Consider the following 24584-nt stretch of genomic DNA (forward strand, 5'->3'; position numbering starts at 1 on the left):
CAGGTAAGAAGCATCACATCTCCTGCACATTCTCATTTCTCTTTTGTAATTTCAATGATTCATTGATTTAACAAAACTGCATTCAGGTTTCAGTGCTGAATTCCTCCTAGACCTAACAACATCTGATAAACACCTAATAAAAGAAAATAACGATCATAGACGGTGTCTGTGCACAGTTGCTTAGTTTCTGTGTTGTATATACTCTTTATGATTCACTCTGAAGTGGGTGTAATGAGATACCTGTATGACAGCAAATCTGAAATGGTTTATTTTCCTGTAAAAGCACACCCTGTAGTGTTTGAACCATTATGGAGGTTAAGATTCAGACATCACGAGGACACCACATATACCATGTGACAGTGTCTTGTGTGATCAACATCCCATGAAATTAGTATACTTATATTTATAATATATAATACATATATATATTATATAATATATAATAATATATATATAATACTTATAATATATATCATGTGGTGTACTGACTGAAATGTTTCTATTTTTTCAGTTGCTTTTTGTGTCAGCGCTCTCATTGCCTTCATAGTGTCCATCGAGGAACAGATGCCTGAGATGTCCAAATTCCTTGGCTGGGCTTTTTACATCTGCTGTGCTACTCTTGTCTATGCCTCACTGCTGTCTGTGGCACTGGGGTTTGTGGAAGGCTCTTCCAGCATCGAGCCAGTAAACCCAGATGGAGGTCAGGGCTTGCCAGCACCAGCTCTATCACCAGATCTATACTCTTAAATAATCACTGCACATAAGCCTAATGATTTTATTGCACAAATGAATGACCCAAAGAGACTGGATTTTTGGGTGTGGTCCATTGTACTGCATTACAATAAACTGTCAATATATAAAACAGAAAAGAATTTGACATTGTCCTTTATTTTATTCTAGCAGGAAATATAGTTTGTACCAACCTAGTGTGATGAAAGTGTAATATTGCCCCCCACTGGAAGGTTGAAGGTAATTATATTTATCCTATAATATGCATGAGCTTCGAAGGCTCAGCATATATGCATTATTTAATCTACTGGATTGCTTATATTGTATTCACTCAGGGTTTATTGTTGAGTTTGAGGATGCTAGACTGTAAAATGTAACTCACTGCACTATCAAGATAAGTAATACTTTGTTGTAGTTTGACAATTTAAGATTAAACTAAGAACTCTGGATATCTCAGCTACAAACGACTCCAAACAATATATACTAAAATGAACAACAAAAAGGCAGAAAAGCCAATGTAAAGCATTTAAAATATCTGCATTTAGATGTTTAATACATTGCCTACATTTTCAGGTTACAAGTTATAATGTATGTTAAACTAGCAGGAGCCCAAGTGTCATGGTTAAAGATGTAACACAATCCACCAGCAATATATGTCAACATAACGAACGGATATAATTCACCAATATATAGAGTAGTTACATTGCAAATATTTTGCACAAGGGATTAATATTTCTGTTAGTCAGCTTATGATTACTTTCACATACAACCCCAAAGTGCTGGCCCCAAAGTAACTATTACAAAGGAGTATGACTGAACTAAGCTTAAGGCTAGAGAAAAGAAAAACTGTTATTCCAAGTTACATTTTTATTCCATAGAGTTAGTAGCATAATATGGATAATGTGCAACTTTAACATGTAAATCCAAATCAAGCAGACAGAAGGGTTACTAATGCTTAGTGACAGGACCACAATGTTCCATATGGACAGTTCATGTTTAACATCTGGTCTATTTAGGACCAATATACGTGACAGTTTTTCCTGTTTTCTTCAGGGTTTCCAGCAGGATGTCTGTGTCTTTGTCCGACTCTATAAAGACCTTCTTGTTAGGAAGATCAATGTCAAACTTTACATCTGTTCATAAGAAAAAAAACACATGCAAACGTTTAGAAATGAACTGTATCGTGTACACTGCTAGGCTAACTTCACTACACTGCTGGGGTAACTTCACTTCACTGCTAGGCTAACTTCACTACACTGCTGGGGTAACTTCACTTCACTGCTGGGGTAACTTCACTGCTGGGGTAACTTCACTTCACTGCTGGGGTAACTTCACTGCTGGGCTAACTTCACTTCACTGCTAGGCTAACTTCACTTCACTGCTGGGGTAACTTCACTTCACTGCTAGGCTAACTTCACTTCACTGCTGGGGTAACTTCACTTCACTGCTGGGGTAACTTCACTTCACTGCTGGGGTAACTTCACTTCACTGCTAGGCTAACTTCACTTCACTGCTGGGGTAACTTCACTTCACTGCTGGGGTAACTTCACTTCACTGCTGGGGTAACTTCACTTCACTGCTGGGGTAACTTCACTTCACTGCTGGGGTAACTTCACTTCACTGTTGGGCTAACTTCACTTCACTGCTGGGGTAGCTTCACTTCACTGCTGGGGTAACTTCACTGCTAGGCTAACTTCACTTCACTGCTGGGGTAACTTCACTTCACTGCTGGGGTAACTTCACTTCACTGCTGGGGTAACTTCACTGCTAGGATAACTTCACTTCACTGCTAGGCTAACTTCACTTCACTGCTGGGGTAACTTCACTTCACTGCTGGGGTAACTTCACTTCACTGCTGGGGTAACTTCACTTCACTGCTAGGCTAACTTCACTTCACTGCTGGGGTAACTTCACTTCACTGCTGGGGTAACTTCACTTCACTGCTGGGGTAACTTCACTTCACTGCTGGGGTAACTTCACTTCACTGCTGGGGTAACTTCACTTCACTGCTGGGGTAACCTCACTTCACTGCTAGGCTAACTTCACTTCACTGCTGGGGTAACTTCACTTCACTGCTGGGGTAACTTCACTTCACTGCTGGGGTAACTTCACTTCACTGCTGGGGTAACTTCACTTCACTGCTAGGCTAACTTCACTTCACTGCTGGGGTAACTTCACTTCACTGCTGGGGTAACTTCACTTCACTGCTGGGGTAACTTCACTTCACTGCTGGGGTAACTTCACTTCACTGTTGGGCTAACTTCACTTCACTGCTGGGGTAGCTTCACTTCACTGCTGGGGTAACTTCACTGCTAGGCTAACTTCACTTCACTGCTGGGGTAACTTCACTTCACTGCTGGGGTAACTTCACTTCACTGCTGGGGTAACTTCACTGCTAGGATAACTTCACTTCACTGCTAGGCTAACTTCACTTCACTGCTGGGGTAACTTCACTTCACTGCTGGGGTAACTTCACTTCACTGCTGGGGTAACTTCACTTCACTGCTAGGCTAACTTCACTTCACTGCTGGGGTAACTTCACTTCACTGCTGGGGTAACTTCACTTCACTGCTAGGCTAACTTCACTTCACTGCTGGGGTAACTTCACTTCACTGCTGGGGTAACTTCACTGAGGTAAAAAACTAATTTTACAGATTAAAAACTGCAGCATCTTAATGACACTGACAAAGAATGTTACAGTTATTATTAGTTCAGCTGTTTTGAAACATGGATTTAGGGAACATTCATTAGCTACAATGCTATGGACACAGTACACACAGTACACACAGTACACACAGTACACACAGTGAGTTTAACGTTAGGTCTAGGTTTTATTCAGGCTAATAAGATATCACATTAGCTTATGCTGCATTAACTTAGAAGCCTTACCTATTTTATTCAGGACCCGAGTCACTGCACCAGAGCATCCTTCACATGTCATATCAACAAAAAACTCGTGGGTCTGTGCATAAAAGGAAAGAAAAGAAAAGGAACAAATCAAATACTGAATCGAATCTCAGTAGTTACATATAAACTACTCACAGTAGCTAGTTGCTAAATGCTCTAAATGCAATATAAAAATACGCACTTACTGTCATGATCCGTTATCGTTAATTTGTTTTAAAAAAGAAAAAAGACACACGGCGAAACTACACAAATGAATAAACTCTGTCACTGAACTGACTGTAGCCGTGTGACTCAGGGATGATTTAGGGATGATCGTTAAATTCTCAGAACTTTTCAAAAGCGTTTATGAAAACAGAAACCTGTTTTAGTTTACATGAATATTAGGCTTATTATATAAGTATTATTGATGAACCTATTTTAGATATTTTCAGGTATAAATGGACTGATTATATGTTATCATTTATACCGTGTGGAAAAAATAAACTTAATTTCGTAACACTGCCTAGGCGCTTGATTCGTTCTGCAATAAACACGTGAACAATGACGTTGAAGCTCCGTTTCCTGTGGACACTGCTTTGTGACTCGGTTCACAGAAGCACAAACCATAGCGGAAACAGCGGTTTGTTTGCGTATAAGAACCTTTTCTAAATAGTTTCACTGGCAAAAACAACAAGCACAAACAAATCCTCATATTTTACAAACCACGTAAGCCCACACTTTCCATTTAAAGTAACGAGTCTGGAATCGATTCAATAAAAACGATTCACTATAAATTCATGCCTCCAATGCTATGAACGTCATTTCAGCTCTATTGTTTTTTTTTCCACATTTGTACAGCATTACACGTTTGCGTATTATTTTTTTATTGTCCAAAACCAGCTAAAACACTTGAGTTCCGAAGTATTTTGAATGCATATAGTAGATGAATATCGTCAACAATTCTGCACGCTGAACTAGCTGACAAGTTTTACACAGACGCTCCCTGGTAGTTGTACCAGCTGACCGAGTAGATCATGTGACCGGCTACAAGAAGACTAACAGGGAAAAAGCATAACGAGGAAAAGACAAGGGCTCGTAGTGGACTGAGATGGTCAGCGTTCAGGGTTAAAACAACACCTGATTAACAATGCGTATAAAAATGTGCAGTTTTCTGTAATATTTCAAGCTAGTTACATAATAAGATTGGACTACAGCTGCTCTCGGCCTTGGTAAGTCTGATATAATCAATGCAGTTTACACAGTAAGATCCGGTGTATTTACTGATGCCTTCAAGAAATAAGAGTGACTCATTATTTTGTGGGAACGGATTCAAACTGTAGATGGTAGATGTTGTGAAACTCAGAAACATGAACCATATGCAGGTGAATGATCTGAATGTGTTAATGTGCTGTTGTTTTCATTGTAAAGAAAGCATTGGATTCTTCATTCCTTGAATGAATAAGAGAAGATTTTTTCATTAAACATAACTTGTCAGTCTTGGGAAAAAACTGTTTATATGCTGTCTCAGAAAACCACAGTGATCAGCAGTTTCTTGTGGTGCAAAAAAAACCAAAAACAAAACAAAACAAAAAAAAAACCCTCATTTTTTGTAACTGTTGCATAACATAACTAAGCAAGAAAATATTTCAAACTTTGTCATTTTCAATTTCACTTGCACAATTTCATGGTTAACGTATGCCTTTTACACCCTGACAAAGCAACACATGATTGTATATTATTTATATCATATAGTTCAACAAGTTAATTGTAGATGTTTAAATATCCTTCAGTAGACGGTTAGTCATTTAAGATAGTCAAGCATTAATAACAGAGCTGTTTTTATTCTGAAATACTAGATCAGATTTGTGATATATTTGATCCAACTTTCTGTCGTATGAATGTTGCTCTTGCCTCTGTCACCACAGCAAATCGTCCGATCCACCTATATTTAATTTGGCGCAGGTTTTATGCCGGTTTCCCTTCCTAGGGACCAGCAATGAGCCCCTCAGTGTCTGAGTTTGTTCCCTGCATGGGAATCAAACCCCGACTGTGGCAGTGAGAGCATGAGATCCTGCCATTGGACCACCAGGGACCCAACCCACTGTCATATAAATACTGGTTAATATTTGTATGATAGTGGGTTGAGTGTCAGAATCATTAGACATGTTATAATCTGAATCATCTTTGAAGTATTAGTTATTGCACTAGAAAGACAAATAGTGCATTAAAAGAAAAGCTATGAATTCACTTAAAATAAAAATAAAAAATAAAATTCAATTTGCTAATGATGTGTATTGTATACGTTACAGTAGGCAAAGTGTATATATATTTTTTCTCCATAATTTAATATTATTGGCATTAAGACAAATAATAACAATTCAATAAATCCATACTTGGGGAGTTCATCATGTTTGGGGAATGAATTGCAGTCAGTTTATCTGTCTTGTAGGTGATATAAGTTCAGTCCCTACGATTCATGATAAATTCAGAATGTATGTACCTTTACATCTAAATGCTGATAAATTAACACTTTTAATTGAGATTGTCCCCGTGACCCGGCCCCGGATAAGTGGTAGAAGATGGATGGATGGATGGAATTTAGATTGTCTGTTTACATTTTTTTAGACATTTTTTAAGACCAGGGCCCAAAAAAATTGTGCAAGAAAATGAGTTTGAATTTTGACTATTAAAATTATATTTTAAGTAAATAAAATGTTTTTTTGCTGCTATAAGTATCTTCTAAATAATTGCCATATGACTTACATTTAACTCACACTCATTTATTTTATTGATCAATCACTTTTATTTTAGATATTTTTGCTTATTTTGTATTGAAAATTTGCATTAGCCATTGATGATGATGATGATGATGATGATGCACTATGCATATGGTTGTTTTCATCTAGATCAAAGTTAAAAAAGCAAAACCATTTCTACATGTTCCTGCTTGTCTCACACACAGTAGTCTTTTGTCCTTTCAGCAAATGTTACGTGTACTGATTCTCAACTGATGTGACGTGCGCAGTCTCTGTGTAGCAGATGGCTTAATAAAAAATAATCATATTTGATTTGTCTTTGATCTCAGCGACCGTGGACGCAGGATCTCCACAGTGAAGCTGCAAAGCGGTGAGACGGTTTGAGAAAAGCACAGCTGAGCAGCACAGCCATGGCTTCAGATATCAACTATCAGGACGGTAATTGAACTTGATGTGCATTGGGAGCCGGCTTATTTTAAACATGAGCTGTTTTTTGGGCTTGTTTTAAAATGTGTTTCTTTGTGACTGTTTGTTTAAAGTGTTTTATAGAGATTTGAAAATACACATTTTTTCCACTTCGAAATGTCATTTTAGTTATGCATATTTGTGCAATCATACATTTGTTTTTCCTGTCAATAGGCCCAGTGTTTCCTCAAATAAACGAGAGTCCAGGAGATAATGACGATGAACCCATCCACCCGAACAGTCCAACCAGCCGGCAGAGCGAGTACGAGCGAATTGGAGGCAGAGACGGATCCTCGTGAGACTCTTTCAACTTATTATTCTTGTGTTTACAGTTGGACAGTGTTCAATGTGCATCGCCCATCTAAGGTCCTTCTTTGTCATCTTTGCAGTTTCTTACAGACGTTAATTCATTTACTGAAAGGAAACATCGGGACTGGGCTGCTCGGCTTGCCTCTAGCTGTGAAGAACGCAGGACTTCTGGTAGGATACAGCAAATCTCAACTGTTACTTTAAAAGATGCGTTTTCAGCATCTGTGAACGGAGCTTGTTTACAACCATTTCAGAATCTATTCTGTTAATATTCTCTTTAAATTCTTTTTGTCAGATAGGCCCTCTGAGTCTGCTGGTGATGGGCATCATAGCTGTACATTGCATGCACATCCTTGTGAAATGTTCACATCATCTAAGCGCAAAGTAAGACCAATGATCCAATATTTAAATAACACTTGGACATTAATGTGCCATTCAGAGTCTGTGTGAAATATAGGTTAAAATGAAGAAAATGTAAATATAATATTGTGCTAAAAACAGTGGCTGTAAAAAAATTCAGATTTTATTGGCCACATTCAAAATCCTATAGATTGTGACATGCAGTGAAATTATTTTTCTGACTGTCAGAAATAGTACAGGCTAAGAATAAAAAGACTGGACAGGTAGGAAAGGGGAAAATATATAGTATAGCTGTACAGAATACCAAAAATATTCTGACTGAAATGTATGTTTAAGTATGTTTAAGTCTAGACAAACTACTGCTCAATGAGTGGTCACATGATTGACATGTGCAGTGATCAGCAGTTTCCTGTGGGAGAGCTGGATTTCAAGTATGTGTCTGGAAACCACTGATGACACCAGGAACAAGCGAATTGTTAGCTTTGTCATATTCAGTTTCACATAGGACCAATATTTTATTGACCTAAAGATAAGACACATGGTTATTAAGTCTTATCTCTGCAGCAGTGTCAGAATCATTAGGAATGTTCCAGAATGTCACCGTCAGCGCTGATAATGGACTGAAACACAGGAGCTGCAGTGAATCGATGCGACTTGTTTGATTTTTACGGCCATGTTTTATGCCACGAGTTGAGCTTAATGTTTAGTAGCTTGTTTCTGGAGGCTTAATAACCATCATAACAGTTGATTTGTCTTTGGTCTTGGTGGATATGGATGCAGGATCACCACAGTGAAGCTGCACAGCCATAAAGCAGTTTGTGCTAAAAACAGTCAAGCAGAACAGCCAGATCATGAAATTAAATATAATGTATCTGAAACGGAAACTAATATGTATCTGAAGAGATGAGATGTAAAGGAAGCAAAGCAACGTCTAACTAATTCCCATCACTTACATATATTGTCTTGCTTCTCACACTAAAATGTGTCTAAGTTTTTACTAATACACTGGCATTCTGTGCTCAGTGAGCAGAAATGGGGACCATTTAGTTTGAAGATGGGCAAAAAACCGCCAAAAAACAACTAACTAGATTGCTTTTTTTGGAACCTTCCCAAGAACATATTGCCCCTAGTAGGCTCAAAAAACAGAAATACTTATGAAAAACTGCCAATTCTTCAAGCCCAGACTGTCTAATTTCATATGCGCCATTAACCACCACTGAGAACTGTGACATGAACTCAATAAACACAACAAAACAGGAAGTAATTTCATTTATAGGCCTCTGCGAAAAAGATTTAAAATCTATTTTGAAATAGTGTTTAGAGTTAAGTAAAAATATTTTGAAGTATGGATCATTTAATATTTAAAATGTTAGTGAAAATTCAAAGCAGTTTAGTATGTCAAAAAAAAGAGATGCATAATAATAATAATAATAATAATAATAATAATAATAATAATAATAATAATAAAACAACAATAATAATATTATTATTGTTGTTTTATTATTATTAAGAAGAAGAAAATACTAAGTTTTCTGATAAATTAATTCTTAGCTGTTTTGGATTTTATTCAGTTCTTTTTAAGATTTTAATAGTTTGTACTTGTCTTTTGGTCAAGTTCAACAAGTTTGATTAAAATATTTAAAAGGTCTGTGTTTCTAGTCATTTATACAAATCCTCAAATTAAAAGAAAATCTGATTTGCTAATTTATTTTCCAGGTTAGGGAAGCCATTTCTGTCCTATGGGGAAGCAGTGGAATATGGGATGGAGAATGTGTCTTGGTTAAGAAGGCATTCTTTATGGGGAAGGTGAGTGATTATACGTCAGTTTTATATTTTGAATACATGATACATGAAAATATATGATGGTGTTGTATATCCTCTAATACTCAATTTGTTTATTTTGTGTAAAAGTAAAATGTAATATTAAAATCAGTTAAACCTTCATAGGAATAGTTTGGTGAGAGGTCAATGGTGCAGAATTTCCCAATTTGCCCAGTTGTAGTGGATCAACGAAGACATGATTGGTGTCTAATGCACTGCTTTTGCACTTGTTCTACAAGAGAATCTTCATATACACTCGCATGCTTAAAACTATACAACAATACTGCTTTAAAACCTAAGCTGTGCAAGTTAATATTTTAAAAATTGGAGAATATAGATGACAGGATTACATGAGCAGATTTACTGGTGTTCAGAGTTTCCAGAATTGTCTCTGGATCCACTACGACCCTGACCAGTTACTGAAGATGAATATTAGATAGAATGTCTATTAAATTAATGTTTAATGTGGAACTAAAGTGTCAGACACACAACTTCCAACTGTTATGAATAAGAAAATGATTCTAATAACTTTGCACCAAAGTGGTATATAATTAACAAGCTGAAAACAGTGTAATTTTGTCCTGCCAAATGGGTCTGAGTGCAAAAATAAAGACTTTTAGTTTAACACTGTTGGGACCAGAGCACAGCATCTCTATTTAATCACACACAAAACACTAGTTTAAATAATGTTTCTTGCAATATACTTCCACTCCGAGGTGTGTATCAGGACCTGGTCAGGTATGATGGTTATGGGACAGAAAGTTAGACAGATGTACATTAATATAGCAGTCTGTTAGTGTGTTATTATCAGGAGTTTAGTACTGATCTTAGAGAGGTTTAGCAGATATATCACCTGAGTTTTATATAGCAGACATTTAACAAATAGGAAACAGTAACATTTAATTAGATAGTGTGATGATAAAGAATTTTACAAATGACTTAAAAATGTGGATCGTGGGTGAATTTGACAAAGTACACAAACACATTCAAATTGTTTTTGTGTTGCTATAGACGTTTGGTCAATTTATTCCTGATCATCACTCAGCTGGGCTTCTGCTGCGTGTACTTTGTATTCCTGAGTGACAATGTCAAACAGGTGAGGGACTTTTCAAATGTACTTTGAAAAAATAGAGAGCGTGTGTCTGTGTGTGTCTGTGTGTGTCTGTGTGTGTCTGTGTGTGTCTGTGTGTGTCTGTGTGTGTCTGTCTGTGTGTGTCTGTCTGTGTGTGTCTGTCTGTGTGTGTCTGTGCGTCTGTGTGTGTGTCTGTGTGTGTCTGTGCGTCTGTGTGTGCGTCTGTGTGTGTGTCTGTGTGTGTGTGTGTGTGTGTGTGGGTTTTCATTCCAGTCACACAGGAGCCACATCAGATACTACTTGTTCAATCAGTTGATCTAAACTTTCAATAGACTTTCAATCAGAAGTGGCTTCTGCGTGGTTGGAATGAAATCCAGAAGGGGTCACTGTTGTTGCAGGGTAAGATTGAGGATGTACAGCCTTAGCAGCCATAATCATGCTGATCTAACCGTGCATCGTGCATCTAACGTCTACAGTTTACATTTACATTCCCTAACTATAATAATTTGTCGGACTGTATATTTATAATCACACCCTCCAGTGTCACCCATATGAGGATGAGGTTCCCCTTTGAGTCTGGTTCCTCTCAAGGTTTCTTCCTTTACCATCCAAAGGGAGTTTTTCCTCCCCACAGTCACCTGAGTCACCTCAGACTTGCTCATTGGGGATAAATACAAACAAATTTAAATATATCTAATATTAATCTTGAATTTTATTATGTTAACATTTATATTATTCTATATAATAACCTTTTTTTATGTTTATGTTCTGTGAAGCTTCTTTGAGACAATTTCAATTGTAAAAAGTGCTATACAAATAAATTTAAATTGAATTGAATACGGGTAGATTATGTAAATAGCTGAGTAAGAATTTAGTTTAAGAATAATCTTTCAATTCGTGCATTTATTTAATTTATTAAGCATATTATGGAGTATGTTAAATTTAATAGTTATGTTGTTCTCTTTCCACAAGAGGACGATGGTGCTCTTTTGTTTACGCTCTAGTATTTCTTGGCGAAGAAGTTAGTCATCAACGTACTTACACAACACTGTAATTTCTGTATCGATGCAGAGTACAACTATTTCTCTTTAGCAATAATTTGTTGCCTAGAAAATTACGCATTTGTGTAAAAAGTGTAAAACCTGTGGATTCATATGGTACATATTTAAATGTGTGACTATTTCTTTTTCTTCTTTAACTTATGAATTTATTTTTGAATTACTTGTAGATGCACAGCATCAATGTATTTGTTTAAAATGCAGAATTTCCCCATGCTTTGGTCAGGTAATTGAGGCTGCCAACAGGACCACGATGAACTGTGACACCAATGAGACAGCTATTGTTGTTCCCAGCTTTGATTCCCGCATTTACATGGTTATCTTCCTCCCCTTCATCATCGCACTGGTGTTCACACGTAACCTAAAGTTCTTGGCCCCTTTCTCCTTTATGGCCAACGTGGTCATGTGTACCAGCTTGGTGATCATCTACTACTACTGCCTAACGGTACACACACACACACAAACACAAACACAAACACAGGTGTGCTTTTAAGCTTCTGATAGTGATGTTCAAATACACCGGCTTTTAGCACACTTTGGGATGTGTTTATATAAAAGCTTTGGGATGTGTTTATATAAATGAATTCAATGTTTGCTCACTATAAAAGCCTATAATATGACATGCTTAAGGCAGTAAACATGCGCTGAACTAATGATATTTGAATTTTATTACATCGTTGTGTTTTCTAATAGATCCATTTAATAATTATAAATGTAAAGAATAAACCATGGCATAACATGATGTACTTTGAGCGCTTGGGTTGAATATTTTTCAAAAACAGCAGGTCTGAAAGTGTGTTATTCTGCCATGAAATGGCAGATTTTTTTTATTCATGAACAACATTGTGGTTGTTTACAATTTACTCTTAAAGTTGTGAAATATAGTGGACGTTAGTTTCTGTTGTCACTTACATTATAACAATATGTTATATAAATTGTCGTTCTATCATCAGTCCTTTGTTTCTATAATGTAATTAATTAGACATAAATCTGTCATGGCTGCTTTGTGAACCTCTGTGTCATGAGAATTTCCATTAATGGTAAAGAAATAGCTCCTTTCATACAACTTCACCATATCAACTATTGTTCATTTTTCTATGTTACATGTTCTTATTAGTTCCTGTGAATGAGCTGTTAATGAGCATTAATTCAGCCTGTGATTTGAATTGCAGCTGGCACAGTTGTCAAAGGTGCTGTTAAAGAAAAATGTTATCAACACCCTCTGAATTATCAGATTCGACAATTCAACACCTCTGGAGTATAATTAAGCAATATAACAGTTGCAACAGTGCGGTAATACTGACACAATATGGGCAAATGTTTTGTATATTTTTGCTCCCCTGTAACAGAGTAAGCATCATCCTGCTGTTCCTTAGACAAAAAGCCAATAGGCTTTTTCTGTTGGTTTCTGGATTATTGCAGATAAGAACTACTTCTGTGACCAACAAAAGATTGATTGTTACACTTTTTGTTCATCACAATAATCTTTACAAATGAAAACAACTTTTAGGACTTTTGAAGCCTAAATACAACATCTGGAATAAAAACATCTGGAAAGGATCTGCTGTCCACTTTTCAGGGACGAATCTGAATGAATGAAAAGTTGAAAGTTTTCAAGAGCAGCAAGGCTGTAGCAGTTTAACCTCATTCAGACACTGCACTTTTTTAAGACATGAAAAAGCTTTAAAAAATATCCCAAGTAGGGTATTTCTGGAGATGTGAAAATGTCTCAAGCTTGTAATAAGCACATGCCTTATTCCAAGCATTTAACCACTCATGGAATAGCACTCGACCGATCAGATGAACTCAGACACAGCTAAGTGTTGAATAAATATACATATTATTTACATACTGAATATTAGCTAACCAGCATTTATTTTATTGCATTTTAGTGTAATTTAGCATGTATATAATGTCACAATAACATAATAACTGTAAAACTAGGTGCAATAGTCTTGAAACATCTAGTAGTGTAAAACATCTACTGTAGTAGTGAGTGTGTTCATGCCAGTCCTCTCACACTTCTTCTGCTTCTTGATTGTTAGTGAGGCTGTTCTCTCTGAAGTAATCTGGATGATTTCTTTCTGCCATGGTTGATTTCTTAGTGAAGGACCAGAAGCAATTTTGCCTCACAGACATTTTCTCCCTTATTAAGATTCAAAGGCAGTACACTCCTCCTCGCTACAACATGCTGCAACACACCGTTGACCTTTTCTCCTTGTTCAGTATTCAGATGCCTCAGATGTGAAGGCTTGACTCTAGAATGTGACAAAGCAAAGACCATAATTGCATAGACTTAGCTCAGGAGGTGAAAAAAGTGACCTCATTGTTCTTCAGCAAGAAAGGAGAATTTACATTATGCTAGCAGATAAGCTCTAAATAGGGGAAATAAGCCTCACGGTTTGTGAATAAAGAAGTGAATCCTTTCTCTGTCACAATGTGTCCCATTTTGTTGCCTTTCAGTTTTTGCAATTAAGATTTGTTTTTCTCAGTGCTGTCTTTCTGCCTGCTTATGACACTCCTCATGGGGCTACTAGTGAGCCAGTCTGAATCTAGCTCTGAATTATTTGACCAGCAGCTGCCTGATTGTTGTCCCAAAGTAGAATCCACTCTTTGTTTCATTTGTACTAATCATATGCTTTATTGACTAGATTTGTCAATATATTTAGGTTATTTATTTATTTTATTTATTTATTTATTTATTTTTCCACAGCATATCCCACACCCTGTTAACCTCCCTTTGGTTGGAAAAGCTGTTGACTACCCTTTATTCTTTGGAACTGCTATATTTGCATTTGAAGGAATTGGTGTGGTGAGTGTTGATTATTTGACAGCTTTTAATCCGTTATCTTGCTAGAATTATTCCACCAACAAAAGAGGCATGTGTAGTTTTAAAGGTTAATAGTCTCACATGTAAACCCACAGATCCTGCCACTAGAGAACAAAATGCAGAAGCCTCAGAACTTCAGCAAATTGCTGTATTTAGGAATGGGTATCGTCACCATGCTGTACATCTCCCTCGGGACCATCGGGTACATCTGCTTCGGAGGGCGCATAGGGGGCAGCATCACACTCAACTTACCTGACTGCTGGTGAGTTTCATGCATGCATCTTCATTTTTTCCCCCCAATCTTCCATCTGCTCTTTTACTAGATCTTCAGGGACTCGTCACAGTCACGCGTTCCATCAGTGCTTCATTTCTCACATGCTGAAATGAAAGCAAAACAGTTGCCTGAATTCCTGCTGATGAAGAAAGTGTGATCTTTGTATATTAATCTCCTCCAGACTCAAGTGTGCATTATATTATGTTGTATGGCACAGACAAGCCAGGCACCGTCAGCTGAATGAGTTTTCAGGTGTTGAAGCTGAACCGATTTAGACTTTTTGATCAATTCAATTTGCAGGACCGCACCAACTGCTGCTCTTCGTAATCGAGTTCAACAACGTAGGCAGGAGCTTGCACTCAACCTCGCTCTAGCCAGCTGTGCCAGCATGTGGCCTGAAAGGGTCAGTGAGAATGAGCTGATCAGAATAGCTAGTGCAAAACCACAGCATGTGGCTCAGGATACTGTCGCACCTCTCAATCCGGTCTGTGTGCTTTTTTTAACAGGCAATGATGAAGATGTTTTTTTTTTCACAAACAGATTTGCACCCATCTCCATCAGTAAACAGCTGATAACTTCAACAAGATAGACATCATGTTACAACTTGAACATTACTACATTTTTTGACCACGCAGTACACAGTTAGAGAAAGGAAATTATTTATAATCACACCCAGATGAGCATGTGTTTCCTTTTGAATTTGGTTCATAATCTGAGAGTTTTTTTTTTTGCCAAATTCACTTTTAGCCTGCTCATTAAGGATCAGTTTAAAATGAAAGATTTATAACCTGAATTTATATAGTTATATAAAGCTACTTTGTGACAATGTCCATTGTCCATAAGATTATTATACAAATAAGACATAAACTGTTCCATTCAAAGCCCAGATAAACTTAGAATATTGTTCGTGAGCACTCGTATTTCTGTGTTCCTTTGTATATTAATATTCCTGTTCATCATTTAGATTTGATTTATATTATCAAAATTCGATTTTTGTTTTCCATTCCAAAGTAGAACATGAGTGGCATTGGATAGTGATGTGCTGTCACAAAGCACTAGTCATGACATAATACAAGGTTTTAAAAAAAAAAAAAGTGGAATAAAGAACGGATTGGATTTCAGCGTGCGTGGGATTAAAAAAGCCATGCTTATTTCTTATGCCTTTCAAGGAATCAAGTCAGTTGTGGTTTATTGAAGCAAAATTTAAATAAAATAGATTTGTTTATGTAGTCTTACATAACGCATACTTTACTGTAGAATTGGCTTTATCTTGTCTGAAATAGTTTTGAATATTTTTTATTAACCCTCTTTCTTTCCTGTCTGCCTGCACTGACTGATCGACAGCTCCTAACAGTGTCGACCAATAAATGGACCAGTATGTGTAATTAAAAGCATGTGCCAAATGTTGCCAGGTTTTTGTTGGTAGCACATTTGCTTTGTGATTTATTGAACTCGATTTTCTAAATCAGTTGTTTTTGTGTTTGTGCTTCTGTAGGCTGTATCAGATCGTGAAGCTGCTGTACTCATTTGGGATCTACATTACGTATGCACTACAGTTCTATGTGCCAGCTGAAATCCTGATTCCCCCGGCAGTGGCGCGGGTCAGGCCCAGGTTGGCGCTGCTTGTAGACCTCAGCATCCGAGTGGGCCTCGTCCTCCTTACATGTGAGTTGTAATACAGATCACATAGAGCACATATCAAAAGGCTCAGCACATTCCCACACATAAAATCCCATACATATTATATTTTGTAATATCTACTTATAGAATCTATCTATATTTCTTAGCTTACCTTTGCTGTCTGTCTGCAAATATTATATTGGGAAAGAAGCCAGTTTTAGTTACACAGCAGTAATAACAGTCCTATTGAGGGTGTGTAATTTTATCAAGACAGCAAAAGCCATGCTCTGATCAAGTTGTTGGATAAAACAGAGACAGAACAGAACAGAAATGAATGAATGAATGAATGAATATTACACCTCGGATATATAACACGATAATTCATACCTAATTGAACCTCATATTTGAACTACGGCCAAACTATGGCCAAATGTTTGTGGACACCTGAACATCATACCCATATATGCTTGCTGAATATGCTCACTTCTTTGCTGCTGTAATAACCTCCACTCTTCTAGGATGGCTTTCTACTAGATTTTGGATTGAGGAATTTCTGCCCATGTAGCCACAAGAGCATTAGTGAGGCACTGATGTTGGGCGAGGGGCCTGGGGTGCAATCGGTGATACAATTTATACCAAAGGTTGAGGTTAAGACTCTGTGCAAGACACACGAGTTCAGCCACACCTTCCTTGTCAACATGGAGCTCAGTTTGTACATATTTCAGTTTGCGTGTTATGCTGGAACAAGTTTGGACACATTAGTTGCAGTGAAGGGAAAGTGAAATGTTACAAAATCATTCTATACAATTGTGAGCCTCCAACCGTGTGTCGTCAGTTGTGGGGAAAAACAACATATAGGTGTGAGGCTCAGGTGTCCTCAAATCTTTGACCATATTATGTATTCCATCTCACTACACCATAAATCTACTATATATTGCTATATATCACGTCACACCTCATCAAACCTTGCATAGGAGAATATAGAATATATCTGGTGAGAATTTCATGTCAACAGCAACTTTAGAAATTTATTTACTGAAAAAAATGGTGACGTGTTTAATACTTATTTTAATTGCTGCACATTGCACCTTGAACTCATTAGATCTCACACATTCCATGCCTCTGTGCAAATACTGCACACATCTTCTGCAATCTTGATAATTGTGCTTTTTTTTTTCTGGGGTAAAATTAAATCTGTCTGTTAATGTACGCCGAAGGAGCTAGAAAATGTTTTTTTGCTTACTTTCTTGAAGGGTTCCAATAATTCTGGACTTGTCTGTATAAATGAAGGGGAGAAAACCCCACCTGTCTATAATGGATCACGTTATCTTCAAAGAAATCTGTATGATCAGTTTTCAGGTAGACATCATGGTGGTACAACGAGTTTGATTCTGAGCTCATGGGTTAACTGTCCGTGTGCAGTTTTGCATCATTTCCTTATGTGCTGGGTTCTTCGATCTCGTCCCATCTCCCAAAGAATACTGGAAGGTGGATTGGCTACTCCAAATTAGACTTAAATGTGTGTGTTTGGGGGAGTCTCCTGTATTGGGTTGGTGCTCCAGTTGGGTTAAAAATATATTAAACATATACAATTGTGGATGTGAGCGTAATGATTGTATACCATTGTCCTGAATCTTAAAAATATAAAATGTGAATTGTTCAGGAGTAAATTTTGCTTCAAGCCAAAATCACATTCTGAACTTCTTTGTGTTATGAAGGCATAACCTTCAGAAATATTGTCTCAAAGCTTGGGTCTGCCATGCATCTGCCATGCATTTTTGTGGTCAAGGGTAAAGCTTAACACCTAACTTAATGTAAGGGTAGTTTTTAAATGAAGGACAACTGAATTTAAATGTCCTTGGTGTTGTGTGAAGTTTTTATGATGGTTTGTGGAGTGTGTGTTTTCTCAGCATGGCGCTGTCAGTTACGTTTGGTCTGTGAGTGTGTGAGTTGTATTGTCTGAGTTAAATAGAATCACACTCAGTTCTTCTAAAAACACAAGATTGGTAGTGATTAGTGTGGCACATGTGCTCTGTAAGTGTGTGACAGCCTTCTATACCCACATGGGCCCATTCCTATTTTTAAGAAACTAAAACTCTAAACTACTCCAAAGCATGACATTTTATTTTTATTGGGGTTTCTTAATGCCAGTCAAGCTGTGAAATGTTCACGTTAGCTCTGGACCAGGCTATATCATGCCATGGCAGCTCCTATGGACCATAGCATTAGTAGAAGGCAGTATTGTGTCTCCAGCTGTCAGTATTGTAAATGCTTTTAAGCTATTTACTTTTGTTGTTCCATTCTCAATTTGGTGGGAGTTACAAAATAAGCCTTTTGTAACCAATGTATAAGAAGTCAAATTTCATTGCAAATGATTTCCACTTCCGACGCTCTCTGATTCATAAAATTGTTAACATATTCACACTTGGCATAAACAGACCAAAAATATAAACATAGTCATTTTGTTAAAAAAAATTGTTTTTGTGAACAGATGGCTAAATTGCAGGAAGTGGAGACACTGAATGTAAGACAGTCTCCTGTATTTTTTTTCATATGGACTGTAAATTGTTTCTGTTGCTTTGTGTACAGTTCAAGTTGAAAACCTCTAGGAATAATCTGTCTAATCAAACCTTGGAGCTACTGAGAATTTTAAATTAGATCCCCAGTAGCAATTGCAAACTCAGGGATCCACAGATTTGCAATCTATTTAAATGTAAATTGGAATAGAGAGCGAGGTGAAGACCAGAGCACACTAAATGTGCTTTAAGATACCAACAGCACCAGATGTGTAATGTAGTGTCTGTATCTGTAATTGTTTAGTGGTCCAAACATTCATATTTTTATTTAGACGTGCAGCTGGCATGGTCTAAACCATTTTTAGATAGATAGATAGATAGATAGATATATGCATACACACATACATACATACATACATACATACATACATACATTCTTTATTGATCCCGGAGGAAATTCAAGCATCCAGTAGCAACATCAATTAGCTACGTCACAGTAAGCCCCCTCCGACACACACAAAGAGAACATGCAAATGAGGTAAATATATATTTTTAAAAATATTTTATTTTATTAGATTTTTTTTAGTTTATTAACCCACCACTATGCCTCCAAAAAAAAACATTAAAAAGCAAAAAGTATAATTGCTGTGAACATTGTGTCAATTCTCCTTACTCACTGCTCTTTACCTCATCAAGTTTATATCAAGTTTATATCTCAGTTTCAAATTACAGTTTCATTGGACTGTTATTTTATATTTATTCTTCTGGATTTGTTATTTTTGTTTCTACCTGTCTGCGATATTTTCTAATTGGTTTTATAGTTCTTAAAATAATAATAAAAAAGAACTTAAAACTGGAAGCCTGACTAAAACCACCATAACCCAGTCCAATTGCTGAGGACTGCCGCGTCTCTGATTGCATTGTATCTGAACCTCCCATCTGACCTAACCCCAACCTCATAGCTTTCTCACACTTTTAAGGTTAAGTAAAAGTACAAACCTCCTGCTCCTGTGACATTTTTCCTTCTTGTTATCCATAGGATACATAGTAGTGTAGTCTCCACCAAATTCCCTGTGACTCTCAAGCTTTTGTACTAGTGCACCTCTGTTTAGTAACTGTATTTGTATCTGTCACACATTGGCTGTTTATTCTCTAATATGGGGGGTGTGTGGGGTGCTGTGTGGGGTTGGGGTGTATGGGTGTATTTAAACCACTAGGGGGCAGTATGCACTGGTTGATGGGCCAAGTGGCTCAAGTCAAGGGTTATATAACAACAGATTGATTACTGATTAAGAATCTATTAACTCTCACTTGGCGTTTGGATTGGACTGGGTTGGCTGGATTTTAATGCTGGAATGAATCATTACCAGCATGGACTATATTCCTCCCCCAACCAATGCCACCATTATTATTGATTTCACCATTATCTTGTTGATTTTAATGAATAAATTGGCAAGACGCCTTGGTATGCTTTGCGGTTGTGAATTCCAAATGACTCCAAATCTTGGTTCACTGAGCAACAATAAAGGGGAACATTATTAAGTCCAATAGGCATCATTGTACACTTAAAGAACTTGTTAGACGTAACAAAAGTGAAAATCTGCTGTACAGTCTGTTAAAGCAACATTCCAACGCTTTTAATATCTTCTATTAAAGCCTTGGCTTCTCTTTGGTGCATTATAATGCAGTACCTTAGATTTACTACTAAGTGCACATTATTATTTGGTTGGTTGATGGTTATCTGTTATGAAATATAACGGTGTGGAATTCACTCAAATATTCAGGGTTTCTTTGAACTGACAAGTATGAAAAATGCGACTCCAAATATTTTGGCATTACAAAAAGCAGAACACTTTGCAACTAGAAGGGCAATATTATTATTAATACAATTTCAAGGAACTTTTCAAAGAATCTCGAAATGTTAATTTGTTGATTCACCTGAACCTTACAGTACATTTTTTACTTGACAAGCATACAGACCACTCTGGGACAGATGTGCTAAGCTGCTTCCATCTGCTTTTTGTGTAATCAGGATGCAGTCTGTGTGACAAAAATTACTGAACACAATCACGAAAGTGGTGTAAAGATGCACAATTTAGCACAACTCAAAAAGTGCACTTATCTCCTTCATACATATGTAATGAGAGACGATCGCAGATAAAGACGGAAGACAGCATTAGGGGTGGAGAGATTGGAAAAGCTGTTAATTATATCTTCTGTTTCATGTACTATAGTTTCCACCTGGTTGAAATGAGTAACATTAACACAATTAGGTTGTTGTTCTTCCAAAATGATTCAATCAAACCCATGACACTGGTGGTTTGCAATGGACACAGCACAGCTATGCTATTCTACCATGCATGTTTTAAATGGCAAATTTTTTTAATCACAATTATATTTCTAATCAGCTCCCACATCCTCATGAGCTTTCACAGAGTAACTGGTTTATGTTAATGCTACATGAACTGATCATGCTCATGATACATCACTCAACCTTGTAATTAAGAATATTGTTTAAATTACTTTTGGTATAAGCAAAAACACCATCAAAATTTATTTGAGAAGTGTAACAGAAGTCATGTTACACAGTTTCCTGGGGACTGTGCAAAAGAGTGACCGCTTAATACACCACAACAAATCCATTGGCTAAAACAGCATTATCACCTACAGCCATGATTGTTAATACAATCTACCCTAATCTACCCTTTCCAGCAAGCCATGCTTAATGTCTTCTGGGATTATTAATTCTCCTCTGTTTAACATGGTTATAAATCATGGCTAATTACCCAAAACAATTTTTACACAAGCCTGATTGGAGGAGTTTGGTAAATTTTAAGTTCAGATTAATTTCTGGCAATAGCCAGAACAGCAGAAAAAGGTGTTAGAGACTGCACTTAATACAACACCAATTTTCTGCCCTTCAAAAACTTTTTCTATTCATTAACCAAACTTTTAATATGTTTTATACCCCCAGGAATGGTTTGTCATTAAAAACCCACTTCTAGAAAAAGAATCCCTCATCATATGTGTGAATATTCACAGTGTAATAACAGCACTGCAAGTTTATCAGGCTCAGCAAAGTCTGAAACCAACATCAAACACCAAAGACTCTCCACTGCATTAATCATTGCAGAGGACCGCTTTGAGCTGCTTTTTTTTATCTTCTGTGGAGATGAGAAGGAGGAGGGAAAGTATACTGGTATGTACTACAGAATCTTCAGAACTGCTGAAAATGCCACAGGGCTTCATCTGGCATGTGGTGCTGGAGCTCTGTTCACACCTCAAATGGCCACAAGTGTACAGTAAAGAAAAATCTGTGCCTGGGATGTGCTGATACTGTGCAAAGCAATAAGACACATAAGGAAAAAAAAAACTCTTTATAAAGACCTGGATACAGGATCGGCATATTGAGGGCTTTATATTGAGCAGTAGGGTTGCTAGCTGACTTACAGGTTTCACTGCAACTAACAATGGAACTAACAATGCAATGCAAAATCATTTTGACTTCACAAGTCCATGTCTTTTGCCTGTAGATGGATCTGCAAATTAAAGCAAAAAATGCAGTTTTAGCAATGATGTCAAGAAAATGTACATCAGGAAAATAAACTGTGCAATACAACACACAGCTACAGTACAACACCCAGTGCACACTGCTTAATATTCAGCCTCAGACAAAAAAGTGAAGGTTCATTAAGCACATGGGTCATTAAGCAATTTTATATGAACTAAATATGTATGTTTTTTGAGTCTCTAGGGGAGTAGGGAGTAACCAATTTCAATTTGTAGATGTATCCTACAAGTGTGAATTTTTATGTGTTAAACAAAAATATTACTTTTTATGCAGTTTCTAATACCTCAGTATCAGTGTTGTGTAATTCTGCACATTGTGCAGAACACAGTGATCGATATGTTTTAGGGTTTTGCTATAAAAGAAACATAATTGATTGTCTATTAGACCCGACGTTATGTATTTCATGCTTTGACCATGCTTCTTCATGGTGCTCTGAGGTTTAGCACCTGAGGTATGCCTGAGTTGTCATTTTCACCTGCAATAAAATGTAAGCTTCTCACAGTCGTTGTAGCACATGGTTAAACTGAACATATATCATATGACTTAAATGTCTTTCCCCGGAGTTACCAGTACTTGCATGCTGAGTAGCCACCACTTTATTTACTGTTCTTTTGTGTTTGTTAGCGGGTTAAGCCATGGTTAAGTTAAGTCCATAACTAGTGAAAGTTTTTTAAGGTTTTCTGCTGTTTGTCAGGTCTGTAGTGCGCCTCTGAGCTGTAATTGGTTAATCAGCATGGAGCAAAGATGTTTATTACCACAGACTAATGAACAAATAAGTCTTGATCTTCTGCTCTACATACAAGAGAGAACTCTGATAAAACCAAAGCTTATCAAAATGTACAGCTAAAACAGGCCAAAGCCAGAGTTTATCATTCTTCCTTACATTTCAGTGCTCACAGGTTGAGCCAGTTTAAGGCTTTAAGATGAAGAGATGGCTACAGCAGTAGTGTAATTCTCCAGTTGCCAGTGATGTCTGACCTCTGATCGCAGTAGCACTTAGTTGGCTTTACAGATTGGAACAATGTATTTTCTCATGCATTCTCATTACTCTCCAGGTTCTTTAATCAACCCTGCTGTTCCCATGTACACCAAGAAGGACAGGTTTTGTTTGGATGGTTTCTTGTTTGCAGTGATGCAGGCACCCAGAAATTGAACAGTGTTGTGCCTCATATCACATGCTTTGTAGTCAAAGGAACCCTGTGTGTTGTGTAATCAGAAGTTGAGGGAAAAATAAAAAAAATATTGATAAGATGAGTACAGAGCAGTAAACAATGATGCTGCTGTACAAGTAAGCACATGTTTAAAATGTTCATATAATTTTCTTCCCCGTGTTTTCTTTCTTGTCTTTGTATTATTGCCAAGGAGGAGTAACGTGATGACACTTTCTTATTGTGAAAGCACAAGACACATGGTGCACTGCTATATAGGTTCTGGTGCGTGAGCTGTTATTATAGAAATGATGACATATTAGAATGAGCAACTAGAGTTAAAGTTGCCACTTTAATGCTCAATCCATTAACGCATCCAAAAGGGGTCTTTCCTCATATAGATCTGTGTGTATGTGCATTCTGTTGATGGAAAATGGAGGGGACGTTTCCCGTGCCCCACTCTTGTCAGGTACCTAGTCCTGGATTATACAGTCATCACCGGAAGAACAGTAACAACTGAGCACCTGCAACACGGTGTGTCGTCTGCCCTGGAGCTGGCTGACTGACCTCCTGTAGATTTTTCCCTTCGTCACAACTGAGTGCCATTCAGCCATGTGTGGATCTAAACAGACGAGTGAAGCTAGAGAGCCTCTGAAAATGGCAGATAAGAACAGGTGAACATTGCTGAAATAAATACATCCTCCATCAGATCACACATTAGGCACAAGATGCACACCTGTGTGCTGGGGATTAGTATGTTTTTATATCTTGGTGGGGACCAAATATCTCTACAACATTGAGTTTTGACATTGGGTGGATATTTGGATAATCATTCAATCTTTTTCAATCAAAAGCCACAAAGTTTCCATTTGGTTTCAGAGGTTTGGTTTTTGGTCTAGGCCTAGGTGTAGGTATAACATAAATGAGCTCCATTAACAAGTAAGCCCATGGAAGACAAATGTATGTGTGTGTACACTATGACCCATGGCTGAGTTTGCAAATTCGAAACTGTCCCAATGGAATGTACTTCTGGGCAATTTAGCATTTCACTAACTAAAGTCCATTTGCTATTTGTACTGTACTCAACTATCTAGTGTAAGAATATTAGAACGGTAGTATAGTCTACCTGTGCTTTTGTACTTATGAACTATATATGTATATACCCTTTT

General features: G+C 37.2%; 2 protein-coding genes across 2 annotated transcripts in view; one reads left to right on the forward strand and one right to left on the reverse strand.

Moving 5' to 3' along the window:
* Positions 1-1576: 1576 nt before the first annotated feature.
* Positions 1577-3956, reverse strand: atox1 (antioxidant 1 copper chaperone). The gene is made up of 3 exons (XM_060885009.1): positions 3822-3956; positions 3619-3691; positions 1577-1862 (listed from the first exon to the last, which is right to left on the reverse strand). Exons 1-3 carry the CDS (start codon positions 3825-3827, stop codon positions 1738-1740), a joined length of 204 nt encoding a protein of 67 aa, XP_060740992.1. The 5' UTR covers positions 3828-3956; the 3' UTR covers positions 1577-1737.
* Positions 3957-4611: 655 nt separating this feature from the next.
* slc36a1 (solute carrier family 36 member 1) overlaps positions 4612-24584 on the forward strand; it is a 28730-nt gene continuing 8757 nt past the window's right edge. Inside the window, exons 1-11 of the mRNA XM_060885572.1 lie at positions 4612-4844; positions 6701-6809; positions 7011-7131; positions 7226-7316; positions 7441-7529; positions 9222-9311; positions 10338-10422; positions 11683-11901; positions 14170-14268; positions 14382-14548; positions 16056-16225. Of these exons, the coding sequence (XP_060741555.1) occupies positions 6782-6809; positions 7011-7131; positions 7226-7316; positions 7441-7529; positions 9222-9311; positions 10338-10422; positions 11683-11901; positions 14170-14268; positions 14382-14548; positions 16056-16225 (1159 nt within the window). The 5' untranslated portion in view covers positions 4612-4844; positions 6701-6781. The remainder of the gene's footprint in view (positions 4845-6700; positions 6810-7010; positions 7132-7225; positions 7317-7440; positions 7530-9221; positions 9312-10337; positions 10423-11682; positions 11902-14169; positions 14269-14381; positions 14549-16055; positions 16226-24584) is intronic.

This window comes from Tachysurus vachellii, chromosome 13 (genome assembly GCF_030014155.1).
Source record: "Tachysurus vachellii isolate PV-2020 chromosome 13, HZAU_Pvac_v1, whole genome shotgun sequence".
NCBI classification, from domain to species: domain Eukaryota; kingdom Metazoa; phylum Chordata; class Actinopteri; order Siluriformes; family Bagridae; genus Tachysurus; species Tachysurus vachellii.

What these genes read in the sequence shown, in the direction of transcription:
- atox1 (XM_060885009.1), bottom strand. An exon ending in TCGGGTCCTGAATAAAATAG is followed by an intron (nt 1,863 to 3,618) that starts GTAAGGCTTCTA and finishes TCTTATGAACAG; the next exon opens with ATGTAAAGTTTGACATTGAT.